Source organism: Chiloscyllium punctatum, chromosome 29 (genome assembly GCF_047496795.1).
Source record: "Chiloscyllium punctatum isolate Juve2018m chromosome 29, sChiPun1.3, whole genome shotgun sequence".
Taxonomy (NCBI): domain Eukaryota; kingdom Metazoa; phylum Chordata; class Chondrichthyes; order Orectolobiformes; family Hemiscylliidae; genus Chiloscyllium; species Chiloscyllium punctatum.
In genome coordinates this window covers 76,165,342-76,179,373 of record NC_092767.1, presented here as the reverse complement: position 1 = coordinate 76,179,373, position 14,032 = coordinate 76,165,342, and the positions used below count along the sequence as shown (strand labels likewise).

General features: G+C 41.1%; 1 protein-coding gene across 2 annotated transcripts in view; it reads right to left on the bottom strand.

Moving 5' to 3' along the window:
* The window catches only part of LOC140454617 (SPARC-related modular calcium-binding protein 1-like), a 95,699-nt gene that overhangs the window by 37,123 nt on the left and 44,544 nt on the right, over nucleotides 1-14,032 (bottom strand). For both annotated transcript variants that reach the window (XM_072549507.1, XM_072549506.1), the window contains exons 2-3: nucleotides 8,211-8,382; nucleotides 3,652-3,764 (exon numbers count right to left, since the gene is read on the bottom strand). In XM_072549507.1, coding sequence (XP_072405608.1) covers nucleotides 3,652-3,764; nucleotides 8,211-8,382 — 285 coding nt within the window. The remainder of the gene's footprint in view (nucleotides 1-3,651; nucleotides 3,765-8,210; nucleotides 8,383-14,032) is intronic.

Sequence of the window (14,032 nt, the reverse complement as noted above, 5' to 3'; positions counted from 1 at the left end):
CACCCTAAATCTGATATAACCAAATGGCAGTGATATATGGTAATAGCTGTGGGTGTTTCTTTCTCCTTCATTGCTGATTAGTAATTATCGGTCTGGTATGTATACAATATTGCTCTGGAATCTCCTGGAATGGGCTTTTTGATCACTAGGAGATTAACATCAAGTTTCATGGGCTTTGGGTTGACTTCAGTTCTGATTTTTCTTTTAGAAAGCCAGCATTTTTTACTGCTCCAAAATCATTTTCCCTCAAAGATCATCTAATTTGCCTCAAGCCCTGTGACTTGGAGGGAAGCTAGAAACCTTGTTGTTCCCATGAACTTGTTGCCTTTATCTTAGATGATACTGACAGCAGATTTGAAGAAGCCTTCTATTTATGTGTCTTGGTCTCTTAAGGTGGGTGGTATAATTTCCAGTTCTTTTTCCCAAAGATTGGTAAATGGGGTTCAAATCAACAGATTGAACAGACAGGCAGAAAACTAGCCACCAATAACCCTAACCCTAACCCTAACCCTGTATAGTGTCTGCTAATATTGAATGTTCTTCCTACCAAAATGCATTACCTCACATTTCTCTGAATTCAATCTCATCTGCCACCTATCTGCACACTCCATCAACTTCTCTATGTCCTTTTGAAGGTCTAAGCTGTTCTCCTCTCAGTTTACAATGTTCCTAAGTCTCAAAACATCTGTAAACTTTGAAATTGTTCCCGACACATCAAGATCCAGGTCATTAATACAAATCAGGAAAAACAAGGATCACAACAGCAAATCCTGGGGATCCTCACTACAAGCCTTTCTCCAGGCAAAAAAAAATCCATTGAACATTACTCTTTGTTTTCTATCACTCAGTCAATTTTGCAGAAACTTGCAATTTCCTGTTTTATTCCATGACCTATACCTTTTCTCACAAGTCTGTTGTGTGGTACTAAATCTAATGCATTATAGAAGTCCATGTGTACAACATCAACAATACTGACTAGTTCTGTTGCTTCTTCAAAAAACTCCAGGAAATTAGTTAAATATACTATCATCTTTAGAAATCCACGCTGGTTCTTCCTAATCAACCCACCTTTTTCCACCTGACTCCTAACTCTATCCCAATGATTGTTTCCAGCAGCTTCACACCACTGACATTAAACTGACTGGACAGTAGTTGCTGGACTTATCTCTACAATCTTTTTGAAAAAGGAAGTAACATTTGCAATAATTCAGTTTTCTGGCACTTTCCCTGAGCCTAAGCAAGACTGAAAGATTGTGGTCGGTGCTCCTGCAAATTTCAGTCTAACTTCTTTCAAAATTCTTTGATGCATCTCATTTGGCACCTTGCCAACTTTAAGTCTATCCAACATGACTTTATTTTCAATTTTGAACCCACTAGTGACAGAGTTTCCTCCACGGTCATCATGGCCTGGGTAGCATCTGCCTCTTTGGTAAATACAGATGCAAAGTTTTCATTTAATAACTCAGCTATGCCCCTGCCTCTGTGTGTAAATCTCCTTCTTAGTGCCTAAAAATTAGACTTACTCCTCCTTTTCCCTGTACACACCTGCAGAAGACTTTAGGACCCCCTTTACGTTGGCTGTCAATCTTCTCTCATAATTCCTCTTTGCTTCTCTACTGTGGATTTCATCTCCTCCCTGAACCTTGCCAATTCCCCTTGGTTTTTAATTGTATTTTCTTCCTTGACAATTGTCATAACAAAGAGGAAAGAGTTAGACCATTGTATGATATAGACAGACTGGTTGGATGGGCTGAACAGTGGCAAATGGATGTTAGTGATTTTTGAGAAGATTTGTCGCTCAGGTTGAGGTTCAGATTGAAAGTTTGCTCACTGAGCTGGAAGATTTGTTTTCAGAAGTTTTGTCACCATGCGAGGTAACATTATCAGTGAGTGTCCGCTGAAACGCTGGTGTTCTGTCCCATTTTCTATTTATGTGTCTTGGTCTGTTAGGGTGGATGATGTCATTTCCAGTTCTTTTTCTCAAAGTTTGGTAAATGGTGTCCAAATCGATGCGTTTATTGATGAAGTTCTGGTTTGAATTACAGGAACTCCTGTGCATGTCTCTGTTTAGCCTGTCCTAGGATGGATGTGTTATCCCAGTCAAAGTGGTGTCCTTCTTCGTCTGTGTGTAAGGATACTTGTAATAGTGGGTCATGTCTTTTGGTGGTTAGTTTGTGTTTGTGTATACTGGTGGCTAGTTTTCTGCCTGTCTGTTCAATCTGTTGATTTGAACCCCATTTACCAATCTCTGGGAAAAAGAACTGGAAATTATACCACCCACCTTAACAGACCAAGACACATAAATAGAAAGTGGGACAGAACACCCACACTTCACCGGAGGCTCTCTGATGACGTTACCTAGCATTGTGACGAAACATCTGAAAACAAACCTTCCAGCTTAGTGAGCAAACTTACAACCTGAGTGGCAAATGGAATCTGATCCTGAAAAGTATGAGGTAATGCATTTTGTGAGGACTAACAAGGCAAAGGAGTACACGTTGAATGGTGTACCCTAGGAATGGAATACCCTGGGAAGTACAAGAGATCAGAGGGACCTTGATGTGCATGACCCTGAAGGCAGCAGGACAAGCAGACAAGTGATTAAGAAGGCATATTGGATACTTTCCTTTATTGGTCAAGACATGAATACAAGAGCAGCAGATTATGATGGAGTTGTGTATAATGTAAGTTCAGCCACAGCCACAGTTTAATGTGCACTTCTAGCTGCCATGCTGCAGGTAAGATGTGACTGTACTAAGGAAGGTGCAGAAGAGATTCACCAGGATGTTGCCTGGACAGGAGCAGTTCAACTATGAAGAGAAGCTAGATAGGCTGGAGTTTGTTTTCCTGAGAGCAGAGAAGGCTGAGGGATGATCTGATTCAGGTCTGCAAAGTTCTGAAGGGTATAGTCAGTAGTCAGTGTAGATAGGAAGAAATATTTCCCCCCCGGAAGAGAGGTCAATAGCCAGAGGGCACAGTTTTTAAGGTAAGGGCCAGAAGGTTTAGAGAAATCTGAGGAAAATCTTTTCACCTCGAAAGTTGGGGCTATCTAGGACTCACTGCCTGAAAGGATGGAAAAGGCAGGAGCTCTCAAGACATTTCAGAACTATTTAGATAAGTACATGCAGTGCCAAAGCACTCACAAAGTACCAGAAGGAACTCAGTCCCAACGTTCAACTGCCACATGTCCAGGTGCTGTTTTGCCAGTGCAATAATATGAAACTTTTTATGTCTATAAAAATATAACGTCATTCAGAAAAACTTGCACTATTTCAAAATCTGGGTCTGAAAACAAGAAACTGTTGCCACAATGGGATGCAGGTTCTTCTTCTGGTTTACAAGTGTCTGCAACATGAAATGTTCATCTCTATTAATTACTTTCCCAAATGCTAATAATTGGTACAATTCACCAATTGTGGAGCAAGTGAAAAATGCTTGGTTTGGTGGCAGCATGAGTATCTTTGCCCAAGTTACAAAGTTGTGATTTTGGAACAATTTATTCTCGTAAGGAATTTTTATCTATGTAGTAACTTGTTACACTTGCTATTTGAAATAAAAATTCACCTCATCTTCTCCCTACCCTGCCATGCCTAATGTCTTATCTGTGCACAATTTCAATACCGAGTAATTAATATTGATTTCTCATAGTACCTGTGCAAAGGAGCCATCCTCATTGCATTCTGGTACAATAATGGAGTCTGTTGCTCTCCTTGTTTGTGCAAGTGCTTGGGCTCTGTCTTCTCGGCATCTTGCTGTGGCCCTTTCTGTAACACAGATCAACTCATTTCAGAAATAGCTAAGGTGAATGTATTCCTAAATCACACTGTTCTCCATATTGAAGTACAAATTATGGTGATCTCTGGGTTCAAATGTAAATCAGAAAAAATGAAACCCTTGACCACATTCAGCTGTACTTTACAAAGTTACATTTGCCTCAGAGAGCATTCTAATGTCCAGTTATGTTACAAACAGGTCTAACCAATCACAAACCACTAAACAAAACAAACACCATAATCATGTGATGTGAGCACTTATAGCAATCATATCATTGAATAGTTGCATACCAAAATTTGGCAATCCGGAAGGAAAGTAGTCAAAAGCAGAGAGAAGGATAAGGATTATGTAAAGTGTAGGCAACCAATAAGAATATAAGAACTAGGAGCAGCAGTAAGCCATCCAGCCCATCGAGCCCACTCCCCCATTCAATAACATCATGGCTGATCTTTTCATAGACTCAGCTCCACTTAACCTGCGCTCTCACCGTATCCTTTAATTCCTTTATTGTTCAAAATATATCTATCTTAGCTTTAAAAATGTTTACTGAAGCAGCATCAACTATTTCACTGGGCAAAGAATTCCACAGATTTCCACCCCTCTGGGTGAAGGAGTTCCTTCTCAATTCAGTCCTAAATCAGCTCCCCCTAATTTTGAGGCTATGCCCTTTTGTCCTAGTTTCACTTGGCAGTGGAAACATCCTCTCTACTTCTAATTTATCTATTCCCTTCATAATTTTATATGTTTCTATAAGATCCCCCCTCATCCTTCTAAATTCCAAAGATTATAATCCCAATCTACTCAATCTCTCCACACCAAGGCTACCCTGACCAAGCTGGTTCAACCAATCGGCATGCAGATTAAAATCCCCCCTGATAAAAGCTGTACCATTTTTACACACGTTAGTTATTTCTTTGTTTATTGCCTGCCCCAAAGTGATATTATTATTTGGTGGCCTATAGACTACTCCTATCAGTGACTTTTTCTTCTTAGAATTTCTCATTTCCACCCAAAGCCTTCTTCTCCATATATCATCTATGAACCTATATCATCTCTCAGCGCTGCCCTGATGTCATCCTTGAATATCAGAGCAACACCATCTCCCTTACCTTCCTGGATTAGTGGTGCTGGAAGAGCACAGCAGTTCAGGCAGCATCCAAGTAGCTTCGAAATCAACGTTTCGGGCAAAAGCCCTTCATCAGGAATGTCTGTCCTTCCAACTAGTCTGATACCCCTGGATATTTAATTCCAAGTTATGACCATCCTGTAACCATGTCTCCATTATGGCTACTAAATCATATTCATGCACAATGATTTGTGCCATTAACTCATCAACCTTGTTACGAATGCTACAAGCTTTCAGGTAAAGTGCCCTTAAGCTAATTTTCTTAACCTCATGATTTCTAACATCTCTAATAATATTTCCTGAGTTATCCTTCCTTTTTACTTTTTTTCATAGTCTGCCTTGTACTTAAACCCTCCTGCACATGCTAACCTGCTGCTTACCTTTTTATTTACCATCATACTTCCTATGGTTTTCCCTTTCCCTTCCCCTGGACTCACTAGTTTAAAGTCCTAGTGACCACCCCACTTATCCTTTTCGCTAGAACACTGGTTTCAGATCGGTTCAAGTGGAGATCGTCCCATCGGTACAGAACCATCGGTTGGACCAGAACATTAAAAATTGATGACAGCACATGAAAGAAGAATGTCTATAATTTTATAAACTTTTCATTAATCTAGTAACAATATTCAGTTTGAGGAGTACTATCAACCCACAAAATATGGTTTTGAATGGATTCCATTAAAGATAAATTCTTCCAAGATTCTATACTTTGGATGATTCTGTTTTGTGCAGTTGGTTATTAGTGATGAAAATGGAATTGAAAGTCATCATCAAATCTTGTGTTGTGAACCTGGTTGAAATTCATTTCACTGCAAACTGAGCAGTAACATTCCTAAGAAAACTGGAAAAATACATGGAGAGAAAATTGCATGACAGTGGTAAAAGAACAATGGATAGTTGTTTCAAAGAGCTAATGAGGCACTAAAGATCAAAATGTACTGTAAGATTCTATAGACACAATTTCCCAAACTCAACAGTTTCCTGGTCCACCAGTGGAAAGGTCAATGGGGAAACTCATCGTCCCTGATGACAGTAGTCCCGCAGACTTAACATTCCATAAAACATTAACTGATTAAAGACTGGGACTTTCTCCCCTCATCTCAGAGGAATTCCCACCTTGAGCTGCTGACAGCTCAGGATTCTTAACAGTGCCATCAGGAACAGTGGTGACTGAGGATGGAAGGGGCCATGAAGCTGGCAGAAGATAGGCCAAAGGTAATTAAACAAAATAATCAATTTGTTACTGATGATGGAGAAGCCTCTCCAAGGAAAATGCTGAGGCTGCAGAGATTGCCTTCCCTGCCCATGACCCTCCTTTATTCTTCAGTAAGACACTACACCACACCCCTCAGTTTGCTGTTAGAAGGCTACTTCAATTTACCTGACAGATGCCCTAACCAGCAGGGGTGAAGAGGTTTGCCAGGTGTAGACCTAATAAAATTACCCTTATTATACAAACTGGCTTCCTACTTCACGCAAGCCAGAAAAATTCTCCTAATTGATTCTAGTCCACTCAATGTTTGCCCCTTAGTCACAAAGCTATGTAACTCCTTACTTCATTCAATCTTCCCCTATTGCTACAAGCTTTTAAAACCCAAACTTTTTCATTTACATCCATCTTCTCTGAACAGCATTGCCCTGTTGGTTTTGATTGATCACTTGCATTTCTCAATACCAGAAGTAATTTGGTAAGTTTAGAACAATTATAGAAAGGAGACTGTTGTTTCATCAGTCGAGCCTGAAATGAAACATAAAACCTATTGATAGACCACTACACTAAATCATCCCTTTCCTAATCAAGGTAGCTCTGCAGAGAACCACATTTAGAGGATTGCACTGATTTAAATTTACATATTCAACTGTCATTAACTGGATTAAGATGAAACAAAAGTATTAACAACTTAGATAAAACAATGCACTGTAGTTTTACTTTATTCTTATGTTGAATGGAGCACTCAGTAAAATTGCAACAATTCAAAACAATCACTGTGTGAAGGCTCAGACAGGAGAAGAAGGGAGAAACGTAGTTGCCCCATCTCAGCATTTCTTTTATGCTTTTGGAGAAAGCTGACTACTTTGTTTTCTTGTTGTAGAGATCCTACGAAGGGAAAAGATACCCAAAACACAGTGTTGCTGTTTCAAAAAACAGATGAAAATTGTTACTTCATCCTTCACCTTTCACTGTGACACACTGAGATTTATGGAAATTGTTAAACTTTGAGGTTGTGTAGTTTAGAGAAATCCCTCAAGGAGTTATGCAAGGAACACCCAGCTAATTGCTCCAATGATTTAACACTATCTTGTCATGTAATATTTAAACAGATGACTTGTGTGTGACTAAAATAAAATGGAGTGAACAGATATGTCCCACAGTCAACTGTCTGAGAGCAAAACTCATTCCAAATTGTCATGATTTTACTGGATGGTGGAGCAGGCCCACTCCTGTTGTGAAGTCCTCTGTTCCCATGGTCTATTTTCCTTTCAGTATATAGTTCTATTCCTTCTTTCTCACGTATTTATCTTGTTATCCATTAAAGGCATCTCTGCTATTCAGTAGACATACTAACGCTCTGTGGGGGAGGAAATTTCTCTTGAATTCCATATTGGATTTATTTGTGACTGTACCATATTTTTGTCCCATAGCTGTGTAATCCCTACAAATGGGAACACCTTCTCTATGCTCACCATAAATGGAGTCTCTTTATAATTTTAAAAGAGCTTTATTCAGTCCATAGCTTAAGTTGATAGCCCATTGAAAAACATGAAGCCCTTCTTAGAAAGGGGTGTGGAAACAAACTGCAGCATCAGTTGTGGAAGTATTAGCAAGTATTTTGAAAGAGGGGATAATGAAATACCTTCAAAAAGTGTGGAATGGTACAATTTGGTAAGTTTGACATGGCAAAAGAAATCAGCAAGGAGTGTTTTAGAATAAATGATAGAGTTTGTTGTTAATGGGAATTCTGGATCTGTGACACAGTTTGCATTTATGTAGTACCTTTGATGTAGTCAAGTTCCCAAAATTTAACATGCCAATTAAAATTTGACACAGATCCATGGTGACGAAAGCTTGGCCAGAGTTAGGGATGAAAGAGAAGTGTAGAGGTGGAGAGTTTGGGAGATGACAGAAAAACCATGAATGATAGGGTGTTAGAATTTGGAGACAAGAATTTTAGGAAAGCAGAGTTCTCAGAAGCTTATAGAAGTAGGTGAGGTTACAAATGTGGGGAAAGATGAGGCCAGTGAAGGGGACTAGAACTAGTTGATTATTGACTAATGGACAAATCAGCTGTTTTGATGTTTCCATTCTTACCACTGCATCGGCTCCGAGGCTTTGTTTCAAGGGTTGGGTCCCTGCATTTTGCGCGTTGAAAAGCACAGTGGGATTTGTAGAACTTCCTGTCACTCCCACAGACTGGCTTCTGTTGAGCTCTAGAGCAATCAATGTTGCACAAACCCCCTCGATCACTCTCAGCTATAAGAAACTGGAACAAAAAACATTCTAGTTAATTTATGTACACTTGAAAAAGTCTGCACATCCTTTAACATTTGCATTATCATTAGTCCTCAGCCAACCACAAAATCTCCTGAGAGGGCCCACCTTTCCACCAAAACTCAAGAGTAGCAATCTAACCATATCTGTTGCATATCAAATCCTGGATTCGGAAGGTAGGAACAGCGTGAAGCCATTCAGCCTCTCTAGTCTGTTGTACCATTCAGTTAGATCATGATTGATATGTATTTTAATTACCTGCTGTGGTTCCTTGACCCCTATTGCCCTTTCCTCAAAAAAAATGTACCAGTTTCAGATTGGAAATTTTCAATAAGCTCCAGCCTCAATAATGTTTTGCAGGTGTGTGTTTCAGATTTCCACTACCCTTTGCAAGAAGAAATGTTTCCTGACATCACACAAACACAATTAGCTCTGAATTTAACATTAGGTTCTCTTGTTTTGAATTTCCCAACCAGAGGATATATTTTCTATCTATCCTATCTAATCCTAATAATTTTAAATAAGTTAGATTGCCTTCAATCTTTTATACTCAAATGCAGATTAACTGAGTTGTTACAGTGCAGAAAGCGTCATTCTGTGCAACCTCCTCTTATAATTTAACCCTTTAAGCCCTGATACCAATCAAGTGAACCTACACTGCACCCATTCCAAGACTAATATTGAGTTCTTGGTCCGTTGATACAGATAGGATTTCTTGCAGACTACAAATCAGGTACACAGCCTTCACACCCAACTCCCATATGGATATCTGATGCAGGAACCACAATTTCCAAAAGATCTAGATGTTTAAAGGCTCTAATTGACTCCAGTCTTAGACCACTCAGATACATTGGAAGAAATCATAACTCTCCAATAATCAGGTAAATGAAGAAGAAAATTGTCATGATCTAGAATGCACTGTTGCAAAAGGTGGAAGAAACAGATTCAAATAATAATTTTTAAATGCAGTTGGATAAATAGTTGAAAGGAAAGGTTCACAGAGCTATGAGGAAAGAGCATGGGTCGATTAAACTAATTGGATAAACAACCAGTGAAGGTACAAAGGATCAAGTGGCCTCATCCCATGCTGAATGCTTCTGAGAAAGCTTATATTAATCATTTGTGAAGTTCTCATGCTGGCTTATTCTGTGCAGTACTGGTTCTTAGAGGTTTATGAGAATATATCCCATTTTGGGAACCTCCCTTAAATCTGGGAAGGTGACAGCACTAGCAAGAAGGTGCTACAACTCAGCCTAGACTCTTTCTGTAGGCATGGAAGCAGGTTGTGTGCCTGTTAGGTGATATTAATAACATGTAATATTCCAGTATAAAGGTCCCAACCTTACCTTTATTGTTGTGCTTACTATGTATTTGCACTGTGTGGTCAGCAATGTTATGATCCCAGCTGACTGTAATACTGGATAAGTACGTTTTCAAAGTGAAACCTGGCTTGATGGACCATAAGTTTTATTTTTGCAATTTTATTACCATGGTGGTCAGGACTGAGCATAGTCACATGCGGTTGCCAATGTACTTTTAAACAAAAATATCATGTCTATTACACAAAAAAATCCTTATCACAAACAGAAAACAGATAGATTTAACCCCTTTACCCAGCTTCATACTATACAGGCTGTATTGAGACTGTTAAAACAGCACATCTCAGGATTACTATTGGTGCCACAGGCTAGTGAGGTGAGAAACAGGGAGCAAGTGCAGCTAAATACGTGGCTACTGGTGCAGGAGAGAGGGCTTCAGATATGCAGATCATTGGGGTACCTTTTGGGGAAGGTGGGACCTCTACATGAAGGACTGGTTGCATTTAAACTGGAGGGGCACCAATGTCCTGGGTGGGAGATTAGCTAGAGCATTTGGGAGGGTTTAAACTAGTTTGGCGGGGGTTGGGAACCAGAGCTACAGATCAGAGGAGAGGGTAGTTGTTGAATAGGCAGAAATAGAATGCAGAGAGTCTGTCAGGTAGGTTGATAAGGCAAAGGCATGGATTAAAGTGTGTCTGTTTCAATGCAAGGAGTGTCAAGAATAAGAGTGATGAACTTAAAGCATAGGTCAGTACTTGGAACTACGATGTTATGGTCATAACGGAGACATGGATTTCAAAGGAGCAGGAATGGTTGCTGGATGTTCCAGGGTTTAGATTAGATCTTTAAAAAGAACAGGTGCTGGGGTGGGAGAAGCTATTAAACAGACAGGGAAGTAGCATTGTTAATTAGAGGGTGACTCACAGCTGCAGAAAAAGAGGTTGTTAAGAAGGCTTTGTTTACTGAGTCATGCCCGAAACGTCGATTCTCCTGCTCCTTGGATGCTGCCTGACCTGCTGCGCTTTTCCAGTAACACATTTTCAGCTCTGATCTCCAGCATCTGCAGTCCTCACTTTCTCCTCTAATATGGGTGGAAGTCAGTAATAGGACAGGAGCAGTCACTTCATTGGGTTTTTTCTATAGAACCTCCCAGTAGCAGCAAAGAGATGGAAGAACAGATTGGACAGCAGATCTTGGAGAGGTGCAGCTGTAACAGAGTTGTTGTTATGGGTGACTTCAACTTCCCCAATATTGATTGGAACCTGCTTAGTGCAGATGGTCCGAATGGAGCTGATTTTGTCAGGTGTGTCCAGGAAGGAATCCCGAATCAATATGACTGGGGGAAGGCCATATTGAATTTGGCGCTAGGCAACGAGCCAGGTCTGGTGTCAGATCTCTCAAATGGGAGACCATTTCAATGACAGTGACCACAACTGCCTCACCTTTACCATAGCCATGGAAGAGGATAGAAATAGACAGTATGGGAAGGTATTTAATTGAGGGAGGGGACATTATACTGCTATTAGGCAGGAGCTGTGGAGTATAAATTGGGATCAATTGTTCTATGAGAAATGCACAACAGAAATGTGAGGCTGTTTATGAAGCAAGAGAGGTGACTTGATAGAGGTGTTAAATCTGCTGATAAAGATCTTTCTTATATATCAAACTGGCAGTCACTAGACTTCCAACAGCATAATAAATAGATTATTTTCAAAGGTAACCTTTAAAAAAATGAATAATATTTTCTGCACTTGTATTCCCCTATAGAAATCCCATCCATATTAATATTAAATAAGTGTTACACATGAATGGGACAATTAACAGTAATTGCATTAGCTAAACAGAAAGAGTTTTGGTGCAAGGTTTAAGGTGAAGGGGAAAGATTCAAAAAGGATATATGGGGCAACATTTTCACACAGAGGGTGGTGCATGTATGAAATAAGCTACCAGAGGAAGTGGTGGAGGCTAGTCACAACATTTAAAAGGCATCTGATGGGTATATGAATAGGAAGAGTTTGGAGGGATATGGGCCAAATGCTGGTAAATGGGACTAGATTAATTTAGGATATCTGGTCGGCATGGACAAGTTGGACCAAAGGGTCTGTTTCCATGCTGTATAGGTCTATGACTCTAAGTGGAATTACTGCTACATTCCATTGAAAAATCAAAGCCAGGCAAAAAGATTAATCACCTCAAAGGCCTAGCCCTATATAAGGAGGGACACTTAAATGTAGTTGGGGTCCACCACCCTGAGATGATCACTGCAAATGATCATTTTGGTGAAGAAACTCCTGCGGCATGACGGAATATTCAATTGAGGAGGGAAGAGGGAACAAGAAAAATCAGAGAGCTAGGAAGAGGAAGGTGAGGAAGGCCTTCACTATATTTCATGCACTGGGGGCATGGTTGCCAAGACATTATGTTACAGGACTAACCAACTCAGAAACCTGGAATAATGATCTGAAGGTATGAATTAAAATTCCAGTCAGGCAACTCAGGGATTCAAATTCAGTTAACTAAATAAAAACCTAGAATTAAAAAATATGTTAGTAAAAGTAGCCATGAAACTATCAGGTTGTCACAAAAATCCATCTGGTTCTCTGATGCCCTCCTTATGTCTTTGTAAACACTTTACCTCCTCTTCACACCTCATTATCCTACCTTTATTGGTGTCGTTGGCAAGTTTAATTATCATACATGGAGTCCCTTTGGCTAATTCATTGATATAAATTATAAATAGCATAAATATATAAACAGCACTAATTCTTGTGGCATTTTTTTCTTCTCTTGTGAAAGTCACTGGCTGGCTAGCATTTATTGCCCATCCCTAGTTACCCTTGAGAAGGCAGTGGTGAGCTGCCTTCTTGAGTCACTGCAGTCCACCTGTAGGTTGACCCACAATGTCCTTAGGGAGGGAATTCTGTATTTTGATCCAGCAATGAAGGAACAATGATATACAGAGGAACCTCGATTATCCGAATATCAATTATCCGAATATCAGATTATCCAAAGGGGATCTCAAGGTCCTGATAGAAACATTACATCAAAGAGATGTTTCAACCCTGATTGCATCTTTTTTTACAGGTACAATGATTAAAAATAAACTCGGCTCACTAAAATGCTGCTGAGAACAGTCCTGGACAGTCCAGGAACCATCTCCAAATGATTGACCCCCCACCTTCTCTCTCCTCCTATACTTTCCCTGGAGTTCTACACAGGGGTGCACCCTAAACCCCTCTTCCCCAGATAATCTCTCCAACATTGTCCTGTACAGGGCAAACGTGGAACCTGTCAAAAAGTTGCAGTGACAATGTGTGTGGAAACTTACCCCACAAAGCCAGTAGCAGTCTTAGTGTTGGTGTACGGGTGTTCGGATGGGCATTGGATGGTGGGTGGGAATGGATGGAGTTTGGGGATGGGGGAGCAGAGTTGGTGCTGCAGGGTTGGGGGGGGCGCTGGTGTGGGGTTGGTGCGGGCAGGGGACAGACGGACATTCAGAGTTGGACAGGGTTGGGGGTGGGGTTGGAGTGGAGGGGGTTGGGGGTGAGTGGGGGGTGTGGGGTGGGAGTGGATAGGTTTGGGGGCAGGCGGGGGCAGACGGGCGGAGTGTGGGCCGGGGTGGTGCGGTGGGAGCGGACGGGGGGACGGGGTGGGAGTGGACAGGTTTGGGGGAGGGTGGGAGTGGTGGGATGGGAGCGGACGGGTTGGGTGCGGGCGTGGGCTGATGGGCAGAGTGTGGGTAGGGAGGCGGGGTGGGAGCAGAGGAGGGGTGGGGTCTCGTGTACAGTGTGCTTTTGCCTATTCTCCTGAACGGGGAGCAGACTTCACAGAAAACTCGAGCCCAGGAGGAAATCAATTAACCGAATAATCAGTTATCCGAATGAAATAGTGCCCGCTCATCTCGTTCGGATAATCGAGGTTCCTCTGTATTTCCAAATCAAGATGGTGAGTGGCCTGGAGGGGAACTTGTAGGAAGTGGTGTGCCCATGTGTCTGCTGCCCTTGGCCTTCTAGGTGGAAGTAGTCATGGATTTGGAAGGTGCTGTCAAAGGAACCTTGGTGAACTTCTACAGTGCATCTTGTAGATGGCACATACTCTACTACTGTGCATCAGTTGTGGAGGAAGTGGATGCTTGTGGATGTGGTGCCAATCTAGTGGGCTGCTTTGTCCTGGATGGCGTCAAACTTCTTGAGTGTTTGGAGCTGCATCCATCCAGGCAAGTGGGGATTATTCCATTACACATCTGACTTCTGCCTTGTAGATAGTGGACAGGCTATGGGTAGTTAGGAGATGAGTTATTCACCTCAGTATTTATAGTCTCTA